This window comes from Peromyscus maniculatus, chromosome 3, assembly GCF_049852395.1.
Source record: "Peromyscus maniculatus bairdii isolate BWxNUB_F1_BW_parent chromosome 3, HU_Pman_BW_mat_3.1, whole genome shotgun sequence".
Classification (NCBI taxonomy): Eukaryota; Metazoa; Chordata; class Mammalia; order Rodentia; family Cricetidae; genus Peromyscus; species Peromyscus maniculatus.
In genome coordinates this window covers 128,980,827-129,001,204 of record NC_134854.1, presented here as the reverse complement: position 1 = coordinate 129,001,204, position 20,378 = coordinate 128,980,827, and the positions used below count along the sequence as shown (strand labels likewise).

The 20,378-nt window shown below is 40.6% G+C and overlaps 1 protein-coding gene across 6 annotated transcripts in view; it reads right to left on the bottom strand.

Moving 5' to 3' along the window:
• Positions 1 to 1,979: 1,979 nt before the first annotated feature.
• The window catches only part of Cntn4 (contactin 4), a 1,007,992-nt gene continuing 989,593 nt past the window's right edge, over positions 1,980 to 20,378 (bottom strand). For all 6 annotated transcript variants that reach the window (XM_042273735.2, XM_042273733.2, XM_042273730.2 and 3 more), the window contains 6 exons: positions 19,476 to 19,710; positions 17,584 to 17,696; positions 16,486 to 16,672; positions 15,939 to 16,051; positions 7,821 to 7,989; positions 1,980 to 4,591 (listed from right to left, as the gene is read on the bottom strand). In XM_042273735.2, the coding sequence (XP_042129669.1) occupies positions 4,491 to 4,591; positions 7,821 to 7,989; positions 15,939 to 16,051; positions 16,486 to 16,672; positions 17,584 to 17,696; positions 19,476 to 19,710 (918 nt within the window). In that variant the 3' untranslated portion in view covers positions 1,980 to 4,490. The remainder of the gene's footprint in view (positions 4,592 to 7,820; positions 7,990 to 15,938; positions 16,052 to 16,485; positions 16,673 to 17,583; positions 17,697 to 19,475; positions 19,711 to 20,378) is intronic.

Here is a 20,378-nt window from a genome sequence, read left to right as displayed (position 1 = left end):
GCCTTGCGCAGTGATCACAGTGTGACAGAAGGCTTGGAAATCACACGGAACAGCAACAGATAATGGCCCTCCATAGACAAATGCAATGATTAAGATACTAGCCGCAGAGGGATGACCGTCAGAAACAGGTACTGATCCTGCGCCCTGGGGGAAAAGAAGGACGGTTCAGTACAATGTGGGGGAAACAACTGAAAGTGATTTTGTAGAAAACCAGGCATCTGAATGAGGAACCTACAGCTTTTTATTTTATTTTATGTAAACATTGATATTTATATTTAGTGTTAGTTTATATTCTATTTATTGTAGTAAGATGATTAAATGTTACAGATTTTGTTATGTCCTTGGACAAGTGCAATAGCTAATATACAAGAATAATCACTAATGTTTTGAGAATTGTATATCTAGAACATTCTATAACTTATCCAAAGTAAGAAGGGGCATTTGTCAGAATGTACCTCAAACTGTTAGAATCCACAGACATATCATTATTAGCCTTTGGCTTAGGCTGCCTTTGTGAGGCCCTAGAGACTGGTGTTTTGTGGTGGAAAAATATTTGTATGCCCCCAATTTGACTAGAAATACTTAATTTTAAGAGCCTGTATTTCAAGTTACTATGGTTGACCACATTCTCAGTGAGAACCCAGCACTAATTTTAAAAACAGGAAAATTACAGTCAAGCCTTCAAGACTGATGTGAAATGGAGGGCGGGGAGGATAACAATCCAGTACAATAAAATAAAATAAAAATAAAAGTAAAACCTGTTAGGCAATATTACATAAAGCCTATGACATTTAGGAGTTAATTGTGGGCTGCTTGTGTAGGCAATGTTCCTTGAACATGTTGGTAGCAAGGCAGGGAAGGTTTGGAAAAATGTTAACCAGGATTTTAACAGTTTACTAGATATAAAAAATAGCCACAAGCATTCTGTTTCAAGATAAAAGTTAATGGCAGCTCCCATGTTATAGTCTGGAAAAATTCAGTGCTTACCTGAGAATCAAAGTTTATTGCCTACTCTTCCAGCCACATGGAAAGGTCCTGGAATGCACTGCTTTGTATACAAGGCTTGTTATCTCACTGAAAGCTAGCTGCCCTGATGTGATCTAATTACCTGTCAGGATAGAACACCCCCCTTTTTTTTCTTCAGTGAAATTACATGTGATTGACATACAAAAGAATATGAAGATTAAAGAAAACAAATTTTCTTACTGTTCCTTCCTTGGGAATAGCTCTCAAGAGTGGTACACCCCACCTGGTTGTATAGGCTGGGGCTTAGTGCTTGGGAAGTTCTCTTGATTGGTTATACATAGGAAGTCTGTTGTTTAGAGCCTCCCAAGACCTATTCTCTCACCTTCTAGAAGCATCATTCTGCTCTTGGGTTAATACACTGTCCCTGTGAGTGAAGGCTTGGTGTGAGCAGGTTGATCAGCTTGTGTGATCCACATTGATCAGACACTTCCTGAAGAAGTGAGGAGTGCACTGAGCAGAATGACATCAAACCGAGAAACACAATTGATTTATCCTTCAAACCATACACCAAAAAGACCTGGCAAGGTTTCTGTACTCCTGAGAGTAGCTGGCTGCTCGAACTCTTCAAGGCTTGTATCTCTGGTATTTCCTGGGCTCCTGTGATGACCATGTGAGGTGTTAATTAGTTTCTTTCTATTTAGTCCAGTTAGGAGAGTTGTTTTTGTTCCTTTCAACAATGGCCCCTACCCACAATAATCACAGAAGCCAACAAATTGGACAAGCTTTGGTGAAGGTGGCACTTGCCAAACTCTTGAGTCCAGTTGACCTCAGCTAACTCAGGGCATCACTATCAGATGATAAAGCTGAGAGATGAAAAAAGTTCATCAAAGTATAACACTAGAAGCCACTGGTACTTTCCAGAGCATCCCCAAAGTAGTCCTTCCTGCTTGGTTTGCTATATAGCACACAGGCGGACAACTGAGGCAAAATGCTACTTCAAAGACCCCTTAAATCAATTCATCAATGAGTATTTATTGCAAGGCACTGTGCTAGGCACTATCGAGAGTACATGGAAGAGAAGACCAATGTCCCTGCCCTCAAGGAGCTTACAATCTAGTTGGGAAGACAAGGCATACATACAAGGAAAAGTCAGTAACAATACAGGAGTTAGGTTCAAATGCAAGATAACAGTACAAGAGATTTCCAAAAGTGGTACCCTATGAAATACCAAATGAAGGGTTGCAGCAAATTCAGAGGAAGGACCTCACAAGGACAGGCATGTGGGAAGATCTCACAGATGAGCTGGAGTGTTGGGGGTACCCCAGGACAGTTGATATTTGGGTGGGAGAGTGAGGGGAACATTTCAAGGAGGGACAGCCATGAGACCAAAGGCACAGAGGTGAGACCAAAAGCAAGCAGTGTTCAGGGACCAAGTAGGGCTCGGTGTGGCTGGATATAGGGGGTAAGGGATTTAGACTAAGAAGGGCCTTACGTGCTTAACTTTATATATAGATTTTAAGATTTTGGGTAGGGAAACAACAGATACACTTAGATCAAATATACAAAGTCTTGGCTAGCCAAGAAAAAATATTCTAGTCTCAGTTTCAAGACATTGGTTACTTGATTTTGATCCTCTTTGCTTCCAAGGAGGATTTGAAATGCTGTCTTCAGGGTTGTCAATTCCAAAGTCCCCTTTGGAATTGGGTCACTTAGCTTTGGGTCAGAGCTAGAGACTTTTGAGTCACCCTATGGTCCCAAGTTGTAACTAGCACAAGGGTAAGCTAACAAATTCCCTGACAGGCAGGCAGGAATAATGCTCCCAGAAGGCAAATATCTTTACAAATGACAGAATATTTATTAACAATACCTTTAAAAAAGATTACATTTGCTGGATCACTGGTAGATATCATTTACACTGGGGATGGGAACTACCTGGGGGTATCAGGTGGTTTTTTTTCATTCATTTTATTATTAAGTTGATTTTTTGCATGTGATTTTTAAATCATATTTTAACATAGAAGTAAAGCATATCAAACTAAGAAAGGAACACAGCTGAAATACTGACAATATTTTCCCTGTTACCATCCTAATTTTCACGCAAATGGAATCCTGATGATGACTTTATTGGATGAGTATAATTAGAAGGTTGAAAAGCTATGTTATGTGTAAGTAAAAATGACAAATTACAGGCAATCGTGAGCTCTCCAAGAAAGAAGAAAAAGGTGACTTTGTGTTTGAATGTGAAAAGCTTTATAGAAAATCTCATCGCCTTCTCTAGTCCGCCCTTGTCACCCTACAAAACATCCCCCATCGTAACAAAGAGTTCTTTTCATGAGACTAAGGTTTTGTCAATATTGCCATCTTTCACTGTATGATTTTAAGATTTATGTAAAGCTTATAAAGCAACCAGACTAGCTACTGCAAAACAGGAGAGACATCAAGATACAATACATTTGTACTACTGTTAGTTCATAGAGTCTTATGGAAAATTCTTTGCAGCAGCTTTTTGCTAAAATAGGAAATTTTTTTCAAATTACGTATGTTATTGTCATTCAAAAAGAAGGATTCTATCATTACAGTTACACATGTTATCTATAAGAAAATTTGAAATTATAAATTCATTGACAGAATTACCTATTAAAAAACTTACATTCAAAAACAGATATGTCTAAAGAGTAAAATTACCTTTTATGCCATGAAAGACTTGACTATAGTAACTTTTTGTCTATGTTACTACAGGATATGTCACATCAAATCCAATGCCTAAGATGATGCTACTACAAAGACGATGCTCAACTGAAGTCTTATCAGACAATGCTAAGTTCAGGGGTGGGGGAATTGCACAAGGCCCCTCTTGGGCTGGGAAGTTTAGCTTTTGAGATTTGCAGTTCCTGAAACCGTCTATAGGTGTGTTGAACAACAAAATTCACAACAGGGTGGGAAAACATACCACATGTGTCAAAGGGACGCGATTCAATGCATTTACCATTCAAGGGATAATTTATATACAGCAGCCTTGAGTTACAGACCTAGTCTCCAGCTGTTTTGTCGCTAGATCCTTATAAAATTGTACAAGCCATTTGTAATTCATTTACTGAGATGAGTTTCAAACTCTGTCCTTAAAGGAAATCGTCTCAAATCATAATTGTGTGGTTGTGTTGCCCAGAGCATTTTACAGCAGAGGAAAAAAACCAATATCTACATTATATGTTAACTTTAAAAAATTCTATAAAACACTAAATATATAATAAAAAATATGCATATAAGGACATATGTAAACTGCTTTGGTAACATCATATTACAGATGTCTTCAGTGCATTGCAGAGTTTCCAAAGAAACTTCAGACAAAGCTAGATTTGCTTTGAGGAAGTACTGTATAATGCCATTCCTAACGAAGCAAAAAACATTTTTTTCCAGTAATAAGATGTACTTGAACAACAATATTACTTAGTACTGGGTGTCTTCAAAACAACTAGCTAAATGTTGCTTACATTATAAATAGCAAGTCCTTTAGATAACTTTTGTCATAAACTAGACCTGGCTGTGAGGGAGATCATTATTGTGCTGATGGCTGACAGTGTACACGCATTGGAGGTAGAAGCCCCAGATCCTCTTGCATAGGAATCTGCAAAGAGAGAATAAATTCGTTTAAAAGGGTCTCATCCTGTATACAAAGGGAAGAGATGCTACAGGGATTTACCAAAACAGTATGGCTGGGTGGGTTCTATAAGAACCATACTATCTGTCCATCATCCAGCTATTTATTTTATTTTTAGTGTGTGTGTGTGTGTGTGTGTGTGTGTGTGTGTGTGTGTGTGTGTGTGTACATGAATAAACTCTTGTATGATCAGGTATGTGTGCATACATATATGCATGAATATGAGGTGAGGGGACACTGTCAACTCCTTCGGAGGATGCCATCTACCTTGCTTTCTCAAGGCTGGGTCTCTTACTGGCCTGGAACTTATCAATGGATCTTCCTCTCTCTACCTCTCCAGGGCTAGGATTACAAGGGTGTATGGCTCTATCTATCTTGCTTTTTAAACATGGGCTTGAGTTCATAGCCTTTGTTTTGCAAGACAAGCACTTTCCTGACTGACCTTACTTTCCAGCCCTGCTGACATGATTCCCTCTCAATGATTCATTAGCATCAGTTCCATGATGGCCTACTTGTAGGCTGGAAACAGGTTAGGGAATAGCCTGCAGACTCTTTTTAGATTTATATATATTTATAAATTTTATATATAAATATATATAAATTGATGGTGTCCATATCCAGTGTGGTAAACACATCAATAATACTAGCAATATGTCTGATACAGGTCAATATGTTCATGGTATGACAGTATGAAAACTGATACTCCCTTTTCAATTCCACCTCCATGCTGCACTGACAGTGTGACACTCAGCTTTTACAGCCCCCTCTGTGGACCAGATATTGTCAGGGTTTCATTTGTCAGATGAGGAGACTGAGCTCTCAAGAGATGAGGTAACTAATGTGGCTAAGATGGCTAGCCAAGTGAATGGCTGGATTGGGAATCAGACACATGTTAGTCCAAATATATTTCTTTTGCTCAGACAAAATAATCACATTTTAAACAAACTTTTTCATATGGGTTGTACATTTTTCATAATAAAAGCTTTCCCATTGCCAGTCTGGGTTTCTTTAAGGCAGTCTGATCTCTCCAACTGACAGAATGGAAGTCCCTTTAGGGGAAGACATTCTTCTCTGCTAACAGTCAGACCTTCACTATCCAGACACTATATATGTTCCTCTAATGGATAAGACCAAGAGGCATGAGTGAGGAAAAGGAAGATCTTTGCAATGATAAGAAGTCTGTAGTAAGATTTAAGCAGAGTGAGATAAATAAATCCCTGTCGAGTGTTGTTGTGGCCTGCAGATGACTTTCCACAGCTCACGGTATAGCTACCTCCCTTTCAGGGACATCAGAACCCTTGATTGTTGATAGCTAGTTCATCTATATACTTAGTTTCCAGCCAGTTTAGTGGCATTCAAGTCCATTAGCCATATATTATAATATATACCACATATATAGTATAACCATATAATATATATTAACCATATATTATACACACATATACATACATACACAGTATACTTATATATTAGTGTTTGCATAAGTATGAACTCCATCTCTGGGGCATGGCCTTTGGCCTCAGTTTCCCACAGCACCCCATTTTGTTCTTGAACAGGTCAAGTACTTATTGAATCCTTCCTAAATGAAAGGCAGTTCAGAGAATGGGTGAAATGATCAGGGAGCTTTTCACTCTTCTGAACTGAGAAATTTCACAGAAGCCATTAAAATTGCTTCATGCCTACTATGTTATCATTTCCTAACTGAAAGACAGAGTAACCTTTTCCTCCTCTGAAAAATAAAATGATGGACACCTAGCAGAGACCTACCTAGCACTAAAATTAGGGTCTCATTGTCGAGGATATTACACATGGTTTAAAAATATCATCTTTGCAGTGACAGTTTGAAAGTTTAATTCCAGCTTGCATTGATCCTCTAATATCCAGACCTCAAATCTAAAGGCCAAAAAATTATGTGCCTAGATATCTAATGGTGACCTGGACACCTATCTAATCTTTTCTTTATCATTATAAAATATTCCATAAACAAAGAAACCATGGAAACTAAAGAACACAATTCAGGAAGTTATGGTTCCTATAATCCTGGCACTTAGGAAGCAGAAGCAGAATAATTCCTACAAGCAGGAGGAAAGCTTCCTCTGCATACCTAGCCCAGCCAACCAGGAGTACTTTGTAAGACCCTGCCTGACAAAACAAAGTCAAAAAAGTGCAATCCATTGGCAGTGAGTATTTTCAGATGCTATGTAACCAGCACCACTCATCCTAGATGTTTTTAAATCATGCTAAATAGTACACAACTATTCATTAAACTGCCATCCTCCACTCACCAGCTGCTGTCAATCATCATTCTGATGTTTTTACTCTAGGAATTTTTGCTTTTATTAAAATAAATAAAATCATACAACAAAATTAGTATGCTGTTGAGATATTTATAAACATGATACTTAAAAACAGAGCAGAATGCATTTTCCTAGAAAGGCTACTGTCACATACTAGTTAACAATATTTTAAATGGAGACAATTAACCTTATATAGTCACATGTGTTTTGCATGTAGATTACATATACTCAATCAAAACAAATCATGTTAACTTAAAAATGTTTCCAACTCAAGACTGAATTGCACTAGTTCACTGGGGATAAAATACCACATCCTTATTAAGAACTTCTTGGGCAGAAGATGGTGCTGTACATCTTTAATCCCTTTTATCCCAGCATTGAGGGGACAGAGGCAGGTGGAACTCAGTGAGTTCAAGGCCAGCCTTGTCTATGTAGCAAGTTCCAGACTAGTCATGCAACATAGTGAGACCCTGTCTAAAAGAACAACAATCACAACAACAAAACCTTTTTGCCTATTCTTTCTAACTATTCATTAACTTTGGGAGCCATAATTTGGGGATTATGTACTTGTGAGCCAAATGGATCAATATGAAACAACCCTCTGTGATTTATGTGGGACAGCCTTCATATACTATTTTGGTTGGTCACTGACTAAATCCATGAAAACTGGGCAAAGTGGGTTTTTTTTTTTGTTGTTGTTGTTGTTGTTTGGTTGGTTGGTTGGTTTGGTTTGCATGAAGTTTCTTGCAATTAGAAAACATTAGTGATGGGAGGAAGGAGGCTCCTGTCATTCATCTTACTTATGACTCATTCTTTTCAAGCTCAATTTCTTTGAGCTTTGGGTCATCTGGGAGAATGCCACAGTAGGCAGGATGGAAGGGTGAGAACAGCATTCTTACTTGATATCTTTGGGATTCGGATTTGCTCGCTGCTGCTGCCGTCTCCTCCATCGCTGAATGGCTTGATCTCTATGATGTAATCTTCATCAAAAGGCAAAGAAAGCTCCACGGATGTTTTGTTTGTTTCAATGACGGAAGTGCTGCTTTGCCTGTTCCATCTATACAAGACCTGCTCATAGAGAAAGAGCAGGTGTCATCTGCTGTTCGACGGATGCCCAAGGATGTGGTGTTTGTTCCTTTCTATCTCTGGGTACCAGCTAAATGCAAGGTGATGGAAGTGCTCTGACCGCCTGCTCACACAGAAAAGGGTCATTTGTGGTGAGGGTCATGTCTACTGCTACCATGTCATGGAGGGAAGAGTTGCAAGGAAACTTCAAATGGGAAAGGAGAGCAGCATGCATGGCTATTCCTTCAGATGGGTAAGCTTACATACATTGAAATAGAGAAGTCTAAATAAGGATGCCGAGTTAGTGATACACCAGGAGTCTTGGCATCAGAATAGATTTGGCTCTGTGTGACCATGGGTCATTGACTTCATTTCACTGTTCTTCAATTCCTTCCACTGTAAAGTGGGGGCAGTAACAGCCACCTTTCAAGATTTCATTAAGACTGAATGCAGTGAAGACTGGCTTAAAGAATGCATTAAGCATGCTCCAGTGAGTATAGAGGCAACACAAATTAGATTCATTTTCATTTTTTGTTCTTTTTCTTTCTTGGGGGTATGAGGGACTTTAAGGGAGGGAGGGGTGGACCTGGGAGGCCTGGGAAGTGAGTGTGATTGGGATGCATGATGCGAAATTCCCTAATTATCAATAAACATATGTTGGAAAAAATAAAAGTGTATCTATGCAGGCTTAAATGAAATAAGATGTGCACACACAGCAGGAGTTCCAGCACAAGAGACACCCAGAAGGTTGTTATTATCAAGAAATTTCTTGAAAGAGGACATTTCTACACACATAGATGGTTTCTGAATGGCAAGAGCAGTGAGCTCTCCACTTTCCCTCCCACTGGGATCCCTTTTAAGGGTCACATAGAAGAGGCAATCAGTGACAATCTGGAAGTGTGGTGGTTCTGAACAGTTTCATTCACGTACCATTGTTTTCCTTCCTGGGCCTCTTAGATGCTGCATTTGGACTGCAATTTACCAACTGAGGTGGCTGGCTAGCTTTACTGAAAACACACTCGCTTGGGTCTCTGATGGAGCTCAACCCAGTGGGGAACAAAATATAAAGGAGTGAAAACATGTAACTGCTATTGTGTGCCCAGCAACAACCATGAGGATAACTACCGTGTAGGTTCTGACTCTTGTAAGCAACTTGTCAGTATCACCACAATTCCACAACGCAGGTATTATTATGCCTTTTCACAGATGAGGACACTGAGGCACAGGGTTCTCAGACTATGGAGAAGAAGTAGCAGGAAGCTGATTCCTAAGCCTATAGTCATAAATCAAATATCCTACCATGTCTAGCTTCCCACAGGAAAAAAAAAAAAAAGATGGACCTGGAAGACACCAGTGGTCCTCAGCCTTGGATGCTTTGGGACACTAATTGGTGCTCTAAAGCTGTACTTCTCAGCAGAGGTGGGAGCGTGGGGCCACAATTTTACCCTGCCTCAGAATAATCAGGCAAGATACTTAAAGTATCTGTTCAGCCCATCCCTGGAGTTTCTAGTTGCCGAGGTCAGAGCGAAGGCCCGAACGTTTGCCTCTCTTCTAAGTTCCCTACCTACACCAATGTTGCTAGATCGGGGATCCCAGACTGAGAATCATAGGACTAGATTGTGTTTCCCTAAGACCCCTGCAAATATTGATCTATGGAGGTCAGAGATATGTGGTCAGTCTTCTATTACAAGACAGAAGCAAACATGAGTAAAATTCACAAGATTTCCTTAACGTAGTTTAGATCCCATTTGTTCCTTGGCGTTTTATCACCTTAATTTATAGCCCTCTAATACAAGGTGGAAAACACAATTTCCTTAAGGTGGAAAGATTCACAAGCCGCCCCCCCCTTCCTCTGAAGCATCAGCTGTGCCAGGCTTGGCATCCCTTTGCTAATGATCAAGCGCCAATAAATCCTCAGCCACCGCTTCTCATCCCAACCCTTCAGGAGAATGGGCTGGCTGATGGGATGCAAGGTCACATCTGGCTCAGAGGAACAAATTGCTTCTTTGATTTACTTCTGGTCCTTGCAAGAGCTCAGAGAATCCAAGCAGTTTCAAGTATAAATCCAAAAGAAACATTTCCAAGGAAAAAGTAGGCTTTTTTTTTTTTTTTTCCTAATCAACCCTGTTTATCAGTCTTGTAATAGTGGAGACTTCAGTGGCACCTAAATAAAGGCCAGCAAAAGCTTTATTTACACCAAACCCTTGGTACAGCTGACTGACACAGAGGCTGTGCTTGTATCTGATACAATACAGGCAGGAAGCAAGAGAGGATTCCTGAGAACAGAGATAACAACAGCCAACACTGACTACTTTTGCTTCTCCAGTGTCTGAACACTTCTACTTCTAAAAGTTTATGTAGATCATCTCCCTAGCTATGCCTGCTTACTATTTTGACATCAAAGATAGCAACCTGAGACCTGGAGATAGTAGACAATTGCTGTGGTCCGGTGACAAGTAAGCCATTGACCTCATGTTTAAACCTAAGTGGTCTAACGTCGGAGCCTGGATTAATCTTATCAATTTGGCTTCCTCCGCTAGGTCAAGTTGCTTTCCCTTCCTTGTCTCTGTCTTCATATGAGCAAAACAAGGGGATTAGACAGCGAACTTAAAAGGGGTGGGCATGGGGTAGGAGAACACGAGGCTCAGCAGGTGAAGGAGCCTGCCACCCAGCCTGATGACCTTGATTAGATCTCCAGGATCCACATCGTGAAAGAAGAAAACTACTGAAGTCCTCCGACCTCCACAGGCATGCTGACTACAGGTGGGTACAAGTACACACACACACACACACACACACACACACACACACACACACACACACACAAATAAATAAAATGCAAAAAACAAAGTCAGAGAACATGTAGCCTGAGGTCCATATACTGCTGGCATGTATTATTTGTTTGGCCATATTAGTGTTTGATTTTTTTTTAAATGCCAACCTTTATCAACTAAGAAATTATGCCTGAAGGTTTATAGTTACTGTTGAAAGATATGGCCACCAATGGTTGCTATGGTTTGAATGTTTATCTGCTCTAAAATTCTTGCTAAAAGTTAATTGCTCCTGTAACAATTTTAAAAGGTGGGACATAGTGGCTTATGCTTACAACCCTATTATTAAGGATGCCGAGGCAGGAGGATTACTGTGAATTTAGGCCAGCTTAGCTAGATAGTGAATTCCAGATCAGCTTTAGCTACAGAGTTAGACCCCATCTCAAAAAAAAAAAAAAAAAAAGAAGTGAAACATTTAAGAAGTGATTTGATTCAGGTAAGAGGCGCCTGGACTATGAGAGCTCCACTCCCATGGTGGGATATGTGCTGCTGTTGGAGGAGTTCTTTCCCCTTATAGCATGTTTCTGTCCCTTGTCTTCTGTCACATAATGACAGAGAAAGAAGACTGTCCTTGTTAGCCAACACTTTGGTGTTGAAATTCCCAGGCTCCAGAAATACATTTCTGTTCATCATAAACTGCCACACCTCTGTTACTCTCTTCCAATATCACACACACTGGTCTATCCTGCTCCTTGGCAACAACTGGAGCTAAAAAGCCACCACTTCTGGGCAGTCACAAAGTCTGTTGCTATAGTCACCAATGTTTCACATTCTGTTACACTGGCATGCGTCCACCTCCCGACCTTCACCTTCTGTCCACATACTTGTCCAGAGAGCTGCCTGTCTTATTTTCCCCTTCCTTTCAAGGCCCAGCTGAGCGACAACCCTGGAGTGGCTTTCCTTGGCCTTTATGTAAAATGGCACATCTCTCCTGTTTGCCCCCGGGCTCTTTCTGGGCTTCTCACACTCATGCCTTTTTCTTTGCAATGCTTTATTTTCACCCGCTGTGTCTGCTGACTGCAGCCAGGCAAAATAACCAAGTGGCTAACGGGCAGAATCAGATTCCACACTGCTATGTCCAGATCACAGAGTTAGAAATTCCATAGATATTATTTGGCACATTTCCATGTGTTTAAAGTGAGGGTTAGTAGACACAATAGAGTCCAAGACTTTCTTCTTTAAGGGGTTATTGAGTGAAAAGTGGCTAAGAATCTTGGACAGATTTCTCGAGTATTTGTTGTATGGGTTCAGTCAGCTTAATTGACTTATTTGTGTGGGCAGTTTATTTTGCCAGTCTGAAATCAGATATTATTCCTTTAAATTTGATTTTAGATCTCAGGATATCCATATATCCATAAATGAGCTCAAGGTGGACTACAGAAGGATTTCTGGAGGTTAGATAAAAAGCCAGAAGTCCTCAGGAACTTGTGAAACCAGATCCCATCTGTCAAAAGCAGTCATTTTCCTTAGCTCTGGTAGAAGGGGCACATGGCTACCTGTGGCACCTATCAGCATATCACAGCCCATGCTGGCCTCCAGGCTCCCTCAGTATCGCAAATACCTGCTATAAATTTCAAAGTCCAGGCTAGCATCCAGGCCCCTCACTCCCCCACTTACTCATCCTTCTTACAGTCCTCATGATTTGTCTACTCCACACACTCTCTCTATCTCAGTGATTCTCGGCCAGCAGGCTGCAACCCCACAGGGGTCACGCATCAGATAGCCTACATATCAGATATTTCCATTATGATTCACCACAGAGGCAAAGTCACAGTTGTGAAGTAGCAATGAAGTACTTTTATGATGGGGGTCACCGGTGGCACCGTGAGGAACTAACTGTATTAAAGGGTCATAGCATCAGGAAGGTTGAGAACCCCTGCTCTGCGTCCTGCTGGCCTCACTCTTCTTCCCTCCCCAGGCTCTATTCTTGATCTCTTGCTGTCTTGTGAGCTCCCTTGTTCTCTCCCACTCTCTCCTTCCCCAGACCTGACCATATCTAGTCTGCTTCTTCCTCTCTGTACTTGTCCACATGCCTCCGGATATTCTCTCTCTCTCTCTTAAACCTTCCTCCTAATATTGGCTCAGTCACGTCCGCAGTCTCTTTACTGCACCACCTCAAGTACACCGATGTCCTAAGTAACTTAAAAGATAATCTGGGCCTCAAGTGTTCTAAAGTCCGTTTCTAATTGAGACTACCCTACCTCAACAGGAATTGAATGGACCCAGACAACAAAAATCACAATGTAAACCCCCTTACTGTAAAACCTTCAGTATATAGGAAGGAATGTGAATTTAAGGTGTAACTGTGATATAAGCAAGAGCCTTCTGTAATGAGACAAGTTCCCTATCAGAGATCATCTCTCCCAGAGCTAAGAGATCCACATTTTACTTTTATAACTCCAGCACTAAAAGTGACCTCAGTCTGTGATATCAAGGGAAGGACCAGTTATACATTTATATTCTTAAACAGTCACATGTTTGTGGAGCACTCAGTATGGAGAGTTACACGTGGTGAGATTTCCTTGGGATACAAGTGAGGTAGAGGGAGTCTAGCTCCTCCAGCTGCATCTTTGAAAGGAGAGATGTTGAGTTGGAAATCAAGGACTCAGAAAGTGTCATTTCATGGCTTCACCTTGCCACTCTGTCTTTTTTCTACCTTCATGACCTGTGGTTTCCATTGCATTGTGCACACCTGACTCCCATCTGAGGGTGATATCTCCTTCATGCACCCTCCTCTCACAGAGGGGCTACTCTGTATTCTCAGAGCTTACCTCCAAAATATTTAAGCAATAGTCTAATGTCATAAAACATGACCTCATTTGACCTGATATTTGGATTTGGAAAGAGAACTAAATGGCCTAGTTTTAATTTATTCCCATATTTTAGTCTGTTTCTACAGAAATAAAAATAGTTTTCCTAAATCCTATATGAAGAACAACAGATCTCTTCTGGGAAGCCAAATTTTGGCTCAGTTGCACCTTACAGAAGACAAAGCTGTTCAAGAATGGACTTAGCTCAGAGGAAAATGGTCTGTTCTCCATTGCTGGAAGTAAGCAGGCATTCACTACACTACCTTTTACTGAGATGCCAGGGGAGGAAATTCAACGTGGCAGTCAAGTTAAGGACATTTTGCTGCCTGTCTAGACTCAGGATGAGTGACTTTTTTCAAAGCTTTTGATGAACTATTGTCGCCATGGCTGTGTGGACATGCACTTGATTGCTAGTGATTTTTACAATAATCCTTCAAAAGGAAAAAAATTACTTTTCTTGCAGCTTTGCAAGTTCACTTTAATAAACCCCCCATTTTTTTATTACTCAAGGAACGTTATAAAACAAAGATTATGCTTTTGAAATTTTCTGAAGGAGAAGAGCTTGGAAATCAAAATTTGCAGGAATCTTATAAAATGGAGAAGAATTCTACTCATTATTATTTAGATAATTATCTAGACATTTAGATAATTTAATTTAGATATTTGAAGTGTCATGCTTCTGAGAACATTGTTCTTCTTCCAGCTAAATATCTGCAGGTCCTTCCTTCACTCCTCACAGAGGCTGGGACCAGACCCTTGGTCATGGTCTGCTCAGTGTGTCCTCTGGCCTACGCATTTGGACACAGGCAACCCTGTTACTCCTTGTACACAGAAAGCATCCTTCAGGTCAGAATGATACATTATTGCTTGCATATGTGTCCCCCACCCTCACCCCTTTGAATCTGAGCTGGCCTTACAGAAGCTAGTTTCATCCTTAGCTTTAAAAGGAACACATAGCTTTCCCTTCCTCTCTCACTGAAGCTAAAGGCCCCAACAGAAGGCCGACTACCTCAAGATGGCCACACTGGAAGAAAGGCCAAGTTCCCATGGGGGAAAGTCTCATGGAGGGAGTGATCTCTGGCCACCCTCCAGCTTTTGCAGAGCCATGCCAGGTGAGAAAGCCACATATGTGTGACCTATATCAGGGATTCTAACCACAGACACTCCCCATTTTGGCCAAATGAAGACTGTAAAATTGAAAAAATGAAACAATTGTTTTAGCCCAAGTTTAAGGTGATAACGGGAAGCTACATTTAGTCAAAGGCTAGAAAGATCCCTTAGCCATCAAGAGTTATATACTGCTCTTCTAGAGACCCGAGTTCAGCTCATGTCAGGTAGATCAGAGCCTTTTGAAGGTCCAGCTCCACTAGGCAAAACACCATCTTTGGCCATGTGCATGTGTGTGTGTATGTGTGTGCTCATTTTCTCTTCAAAGAGAAACCAACATTTACAGGAACTGGCAAACAACATTTTCAGCCTATTTTCTTCCAGAAACAAGAGCAAGAGAGTGATATTAGACAGTTAGTATTGTTGATTGTATACACACACACACACACACACACACACACACACAAACTGAGATAACAATAAAGTCAAGCTGCCAAAAGCAAAAGGTAAGGGCTGTTTTGCTTTGTTGGGATGTTGTAGAGTCCCAGTCCCATGGTCTTTAACCATTTCTGATGTAGGTTGTATGAGCCTGAAGTTTACACAGAGTTACAGCTTGTGCAAGTGCTCCCCAGAGGGATTGCATATGTTAAGAGCTTGGTCTCCAGCCTGTAGTGTTACTGGGAGATGGTGGAACCTACAAGGGGAGGACTTTGTGACTGTTCTTGCAGGGGACTGCAGAATGGAATCCCAGTCTCTCTGTCTTTGTCTGTCTGTCTGTCTGTCTGTCTGTCTGTCTGTCTGTCTCTCTCTCTCTCTCTCTCTCTCTCTTCCTGCTGACCATACACCACAGCTCCCTGCCATGATATATATTGCCTTGCTAGAGGTCCAAAAGCAGCAGTTAACCAATCATGGATTGAAATTGCAAGTGTGAACCAAATTCAACCTTTCTTTTCTTTTCCAAGCTGATTATCTCAGTTATTTGTTAGAGAAATGAAAAACTGGCTCACCCAGATGGTTGTCTAAATCCTGAAAAGTTAACACAGAGCACATATAAAATTGAGATGAATCTACTTTAGAGCAGATTCCTGAAAAGGCCAGAGGAGTGACTTCAGGGAAGAGTGAGAAAATGGAGCATCTGCTGCAAGGCAGACTCCCTTCCTGCTAATAGCAGGATTAGGTGTCCTTGCAAAAAGAAATTACCCACTTTGTATCCTTTTACTTCTGACTCATTATCCAGGGCCTTCACTTGATCCCAGTTCAGGATAATTTTGGAGTCCGATGAATTCCATATGATGTTTCCGGGGGGTTGGCTTGGTGCTATAAAAAAAAAATTAAGATAGACGAAGTCACAGATTATTAAATCTCAATGGATTCTGAGGAATGTCTCCTTACTAGAATTCTAGAGTAGAGGCAATTTAATGGGCGATTGCACTAATATGTGTCTTCAAGGTCACTGAAATCTGACGAGATACAGCATTGCAAATGGAAAAAGATTCAGTTGGTCGCCTACCATTTATAGCTAAAAGAAGTAGTCCTTCCCAGTGAGGAGAAAAACATTTATCTTTCTGTCCTCTGGAGCAATGAATTTGGCATGGTATTCTGAAAGGTTCAGTTAAAATGCTAAGGTGCATTTGAATCCATATAATGATACCAATTAGTATGCAAATGATCCCTGGGAGGTGGGGATAGGTAATGAACTTGGAGTAGGTTTGATGAATCCCCAAAATATTTCTGAGCAACTCTGTCCTTACGTGGCTTTCTGGTCGTGACATTGACTGTCGCACTGGAGGGTCCTGTCCCAGCTGAGTTATATGCCTTCACAGCTAAGTGATACAGTGCACTTCCTTTCAAGTTGGTGATTTTTGTGGATGTCTGATTTCCAACTGTTCGTATTTTTCTAGCATTTTCTTCCTTGTCATCATGTCTCCAATATTTTACCTGTAAAAAATAAAAAGAAAGGCCTTGTAAATCATATTCACTGGGGATATTTCCATTGTCATCAGATAATAATATTTTATGCAAGTCCTTATGATAGAGTTAAATTTCTACATTAATTCATGGACACAGCTTTTATAACAAGGAAATTCACATGATCTGCAAAATAATCCACAGTAAGAAAATCTTTTTCTTCTTATTTTTCCACTGACATGGACAGTCTGGTGAATCATCAAAGGCTATTTCTCCTATTTTCCCATATTTGGTTTGAGTCCAGGTGATTCTGGGTATGTAAAACTGAAAAAAAATTCTTTTTAAAGATTCTATTTTTAAAAATTCTCTCTCTCTCTCTCTCTCTCTCTCTCTCTCTCTCTTTCTGTGTGTGTGTGTGTGTGTGTGTGTGTGTGTGTGTGAGAGAGAGAGAGAGAGAGAGAGAGAGAGAGAGAGAGAGAGAGAGAAAGAGTATGTGTACATGTGAATGCAGGTAACCAGAGGCCAGAAGAGTGCATGCATCAAATCCCTTGCAGTTTGACTTATAGGCAGTTGTTTAGTTGCCCAACATGGATACTGGAAACTGAACTCGGATCCTGTGCAAGAGCAATAAACACTCTTGACTTTAGAAGCCATTTCTCTCTCCCCATGTGCATATCATATTTAAGCTCATTTTGCCAACTATATTGTAAAGCTTTAGGTTTATAAACACACACATGAAAATATAATATTAAATGTGAGCATAAATATACATAAAGGGCAGTCTCTTGGTAGATTCTTCAGTGCTTCTATTAATGGTATGGTAGAACCAGGTCTCTGAGACAGACATCTGTGTAGGATGTTGTAGGTCTTCTCCCATTAGTGAGTATGTCTTTGACATCTCACTGAGAGATACAGATCAAATGCACATGTCTCAAGCTTACCTCATAACCTTGAATCCGCCCTCTATTCTTCCCAATGGGGGAGGCCCAGAAAACTTCAATATCTGTGGCAGAAAGACTCCTGGCAAAGATACTGGCTGGTGGCTTGGTTGGTTCTGCAAAGGAATTCAGAACATTACTACTCAGTCAGCTTCACTAGGACAAGCTTCTAGAAACATGGTTTGAAGGCAGAAAGAAGCTACACACAACATCACCCCAAAGTAAATCAATTACCATGTTCAGAGTGGTGGTTAGGAAAGAGACACTTCTGAAGTCTTACACATATCTACTCTCAGGTAAGTGGAACTAAAAAGACCCAAGACCAAGTTTAGCAGCAAGTTTTCACCATCAGCAATTCTTTCAAGTAGATCTTTCTTAATTAAGTTAAGTAATAGTCCCAGTTGCTCGATTGTGAAAACAAGAGAGAGAAAGAAACAAGGGCAGTTAACTGAATTGATTACGATTCAAGGAAGCTGGGTAGTGGTTCAGTTCTGCAAAGAACTCACTCTTTAGAATCCTAAGCAAGTCATCTAGAGTCTCTGGGGCTCAGTATCCTAGGATGCCAATGGGGGACTGAACCAACAGTTTCTCAAATTCTAGCTATTTTTGCCAGTCTTTTCCAAGAGTTGTACACCATTTGTATATGCAATTCTTCTCTCAATACTCCACCTTACTGAAAAACCCAGTTCAGCCATGACTTAAATAATAACATTCACAAAATCTTACCTCTGGTAGCTTTGTACTTTTGAAAATGCAGCTCAAATCAGTACATTAAGTATTTGATATTTTTAAAAGTTCGCCAGGGACCCACGACTGCTATACAAGAGCACCATCCTCATTCTCTTAAGCGCCCCCAACATGCTATAATACAGCTCCTTTTAAAACTAAAGCATTCATCTGGTATAATTTAATGCCAATTTGTATACTACTCTATGTGGTACACTCCAGGAAATACTGGACATGGAGATCTCCATTTGTACATAATAATATAAGAATCTGCTTACATGTTAATTCAGAATTTTTAAATTGTCACTTGATACACAGGGAAAAACATATGACCCTCAGGAAACACTTTCCTTCATGAGGACATAAACTTTAAATATGTTGTCATGAACATCATAATAGAGAAATATGCCGATTCTATAAATATTATGGCTATAAATGATACTCAAGAAAGAAGGCATAAACAAAACTTACTCCACATTGCAGACATAGGGAACCACAGAAAACCTTGGTTGTTCAAAGTGAGGCCAGAAGGATGAGTAGGTATTTACCATGTGATTAGACAGAGAACAAGAAATGCTAAAGCACATGCAAGGGGGTCAAAGATTAGGTTTGAATAGTTTCCAGTCTCTTGCATGTGGCTGTAGTATGTAGTATGCAGGGGGAGAACTGTGAGAGTTGGCAAAGAGGCAGGGGCGAGGCCATGGAAGGCTGCTGCCTCTATAGGAATTATTTCTCTGCAGAAACAAAGAATGAGTTTTTTTTTTTTCTGACTCCAAACCAATGTCTCAACTTTCAAATGTTGCCATATGTTTTAATTCTGAATTATCATCTTTAAAATAACAGCGGTGAGCTCCAAGCACACCACAGACTGTGTGAGAGGCATTTTGAGTGCAAGGACCTCTCCAGAGAAGTAATAATGTGTGAGGACCCTTGAACACCAGGACAGTATGAATGGCAATGCATACAATCAAGCTGCTTCGTCATCTCCCCTCCTAAGAAGTCAGAGTCAGGGCAAATGGCTTAAGAACACAGTGATGAGAGAGAATGAAACATTCCACCTTCATATTTACTGAAAAGCATAAAATATGATTCCTTAAAAAATAAATCATACATCCTGAAATGAACACCATTTGAGAGTTGAAGAAATACCAAGGCAGCATGAACCATACCTTCCTCAGCAGAATACACCAATGTAGTGGGACTGAAAGGGCCTTCTCCTTTGTTATTGAAGACACCCACTTTAACCTCAAAGGGAGAGAACGGGCGCACGCTCTCATTCCTGAATACATATCTGGAAGCATCCGCGGAAGCCAGCACTGTCAGCATCCAGATCATTTTGCCATGTGGCCGGAAGGCTACCACATAACCAAAGCCTCTGCCATTCTGTAATTCCTCAGGGACTGTCTGGGGAGGAAGGGAGGCGGTACTCAGAAAGCATAGTGGTTTGATTCCAATGTTAACGGGTACTCCCCTAACTGACTCAGATATTAAAGGTTACTCCCCAACCCTTGCCTCAATCAATTCAAGTGTTAAAGGGTACTCCCTCACCAGTTTATTTTGGGTTTTATTTTCAACAGTCTTTTAAACACAGAGATAGCCTTTAACCTGCCTAAGATATTCATGTGGTACCAGAGTACAACAGCCTTGGCGAATGAAATGAATTTCTACAGTGGAGACTTGGGCTCTGGTGAGGTGAACTCAACTCTGGACACAGCTGCAAATGATGATCAACTTACCGCACAGCTGATTTTCTGAAAAAAAATAACCCCCACCACGCACCATCTGATAATATTTTCCTTCGGTGCCAGATAGAGAAAAGAGCTCATAAAAGAAGGCCATCTCTGCTCAGGCAAGATCCTGCCCCACCAGGAAAGACTCAGCTCAGTTGGGGGGGAGGGAAGGAGGCAGGGATTTCTTTCTTTTCCCTGCTGGGGCCCTGAGTGAATTAAAGGCTTTTTATTTCAGGGAACATTGTCTAAAATCTTTGGAACACATTTCAACCCTATTTTGAAGCTCCCACCTCCTCTCTCAAAATCAATTTTTAATAAATTGGTGACTAACCTTCCTTCAGG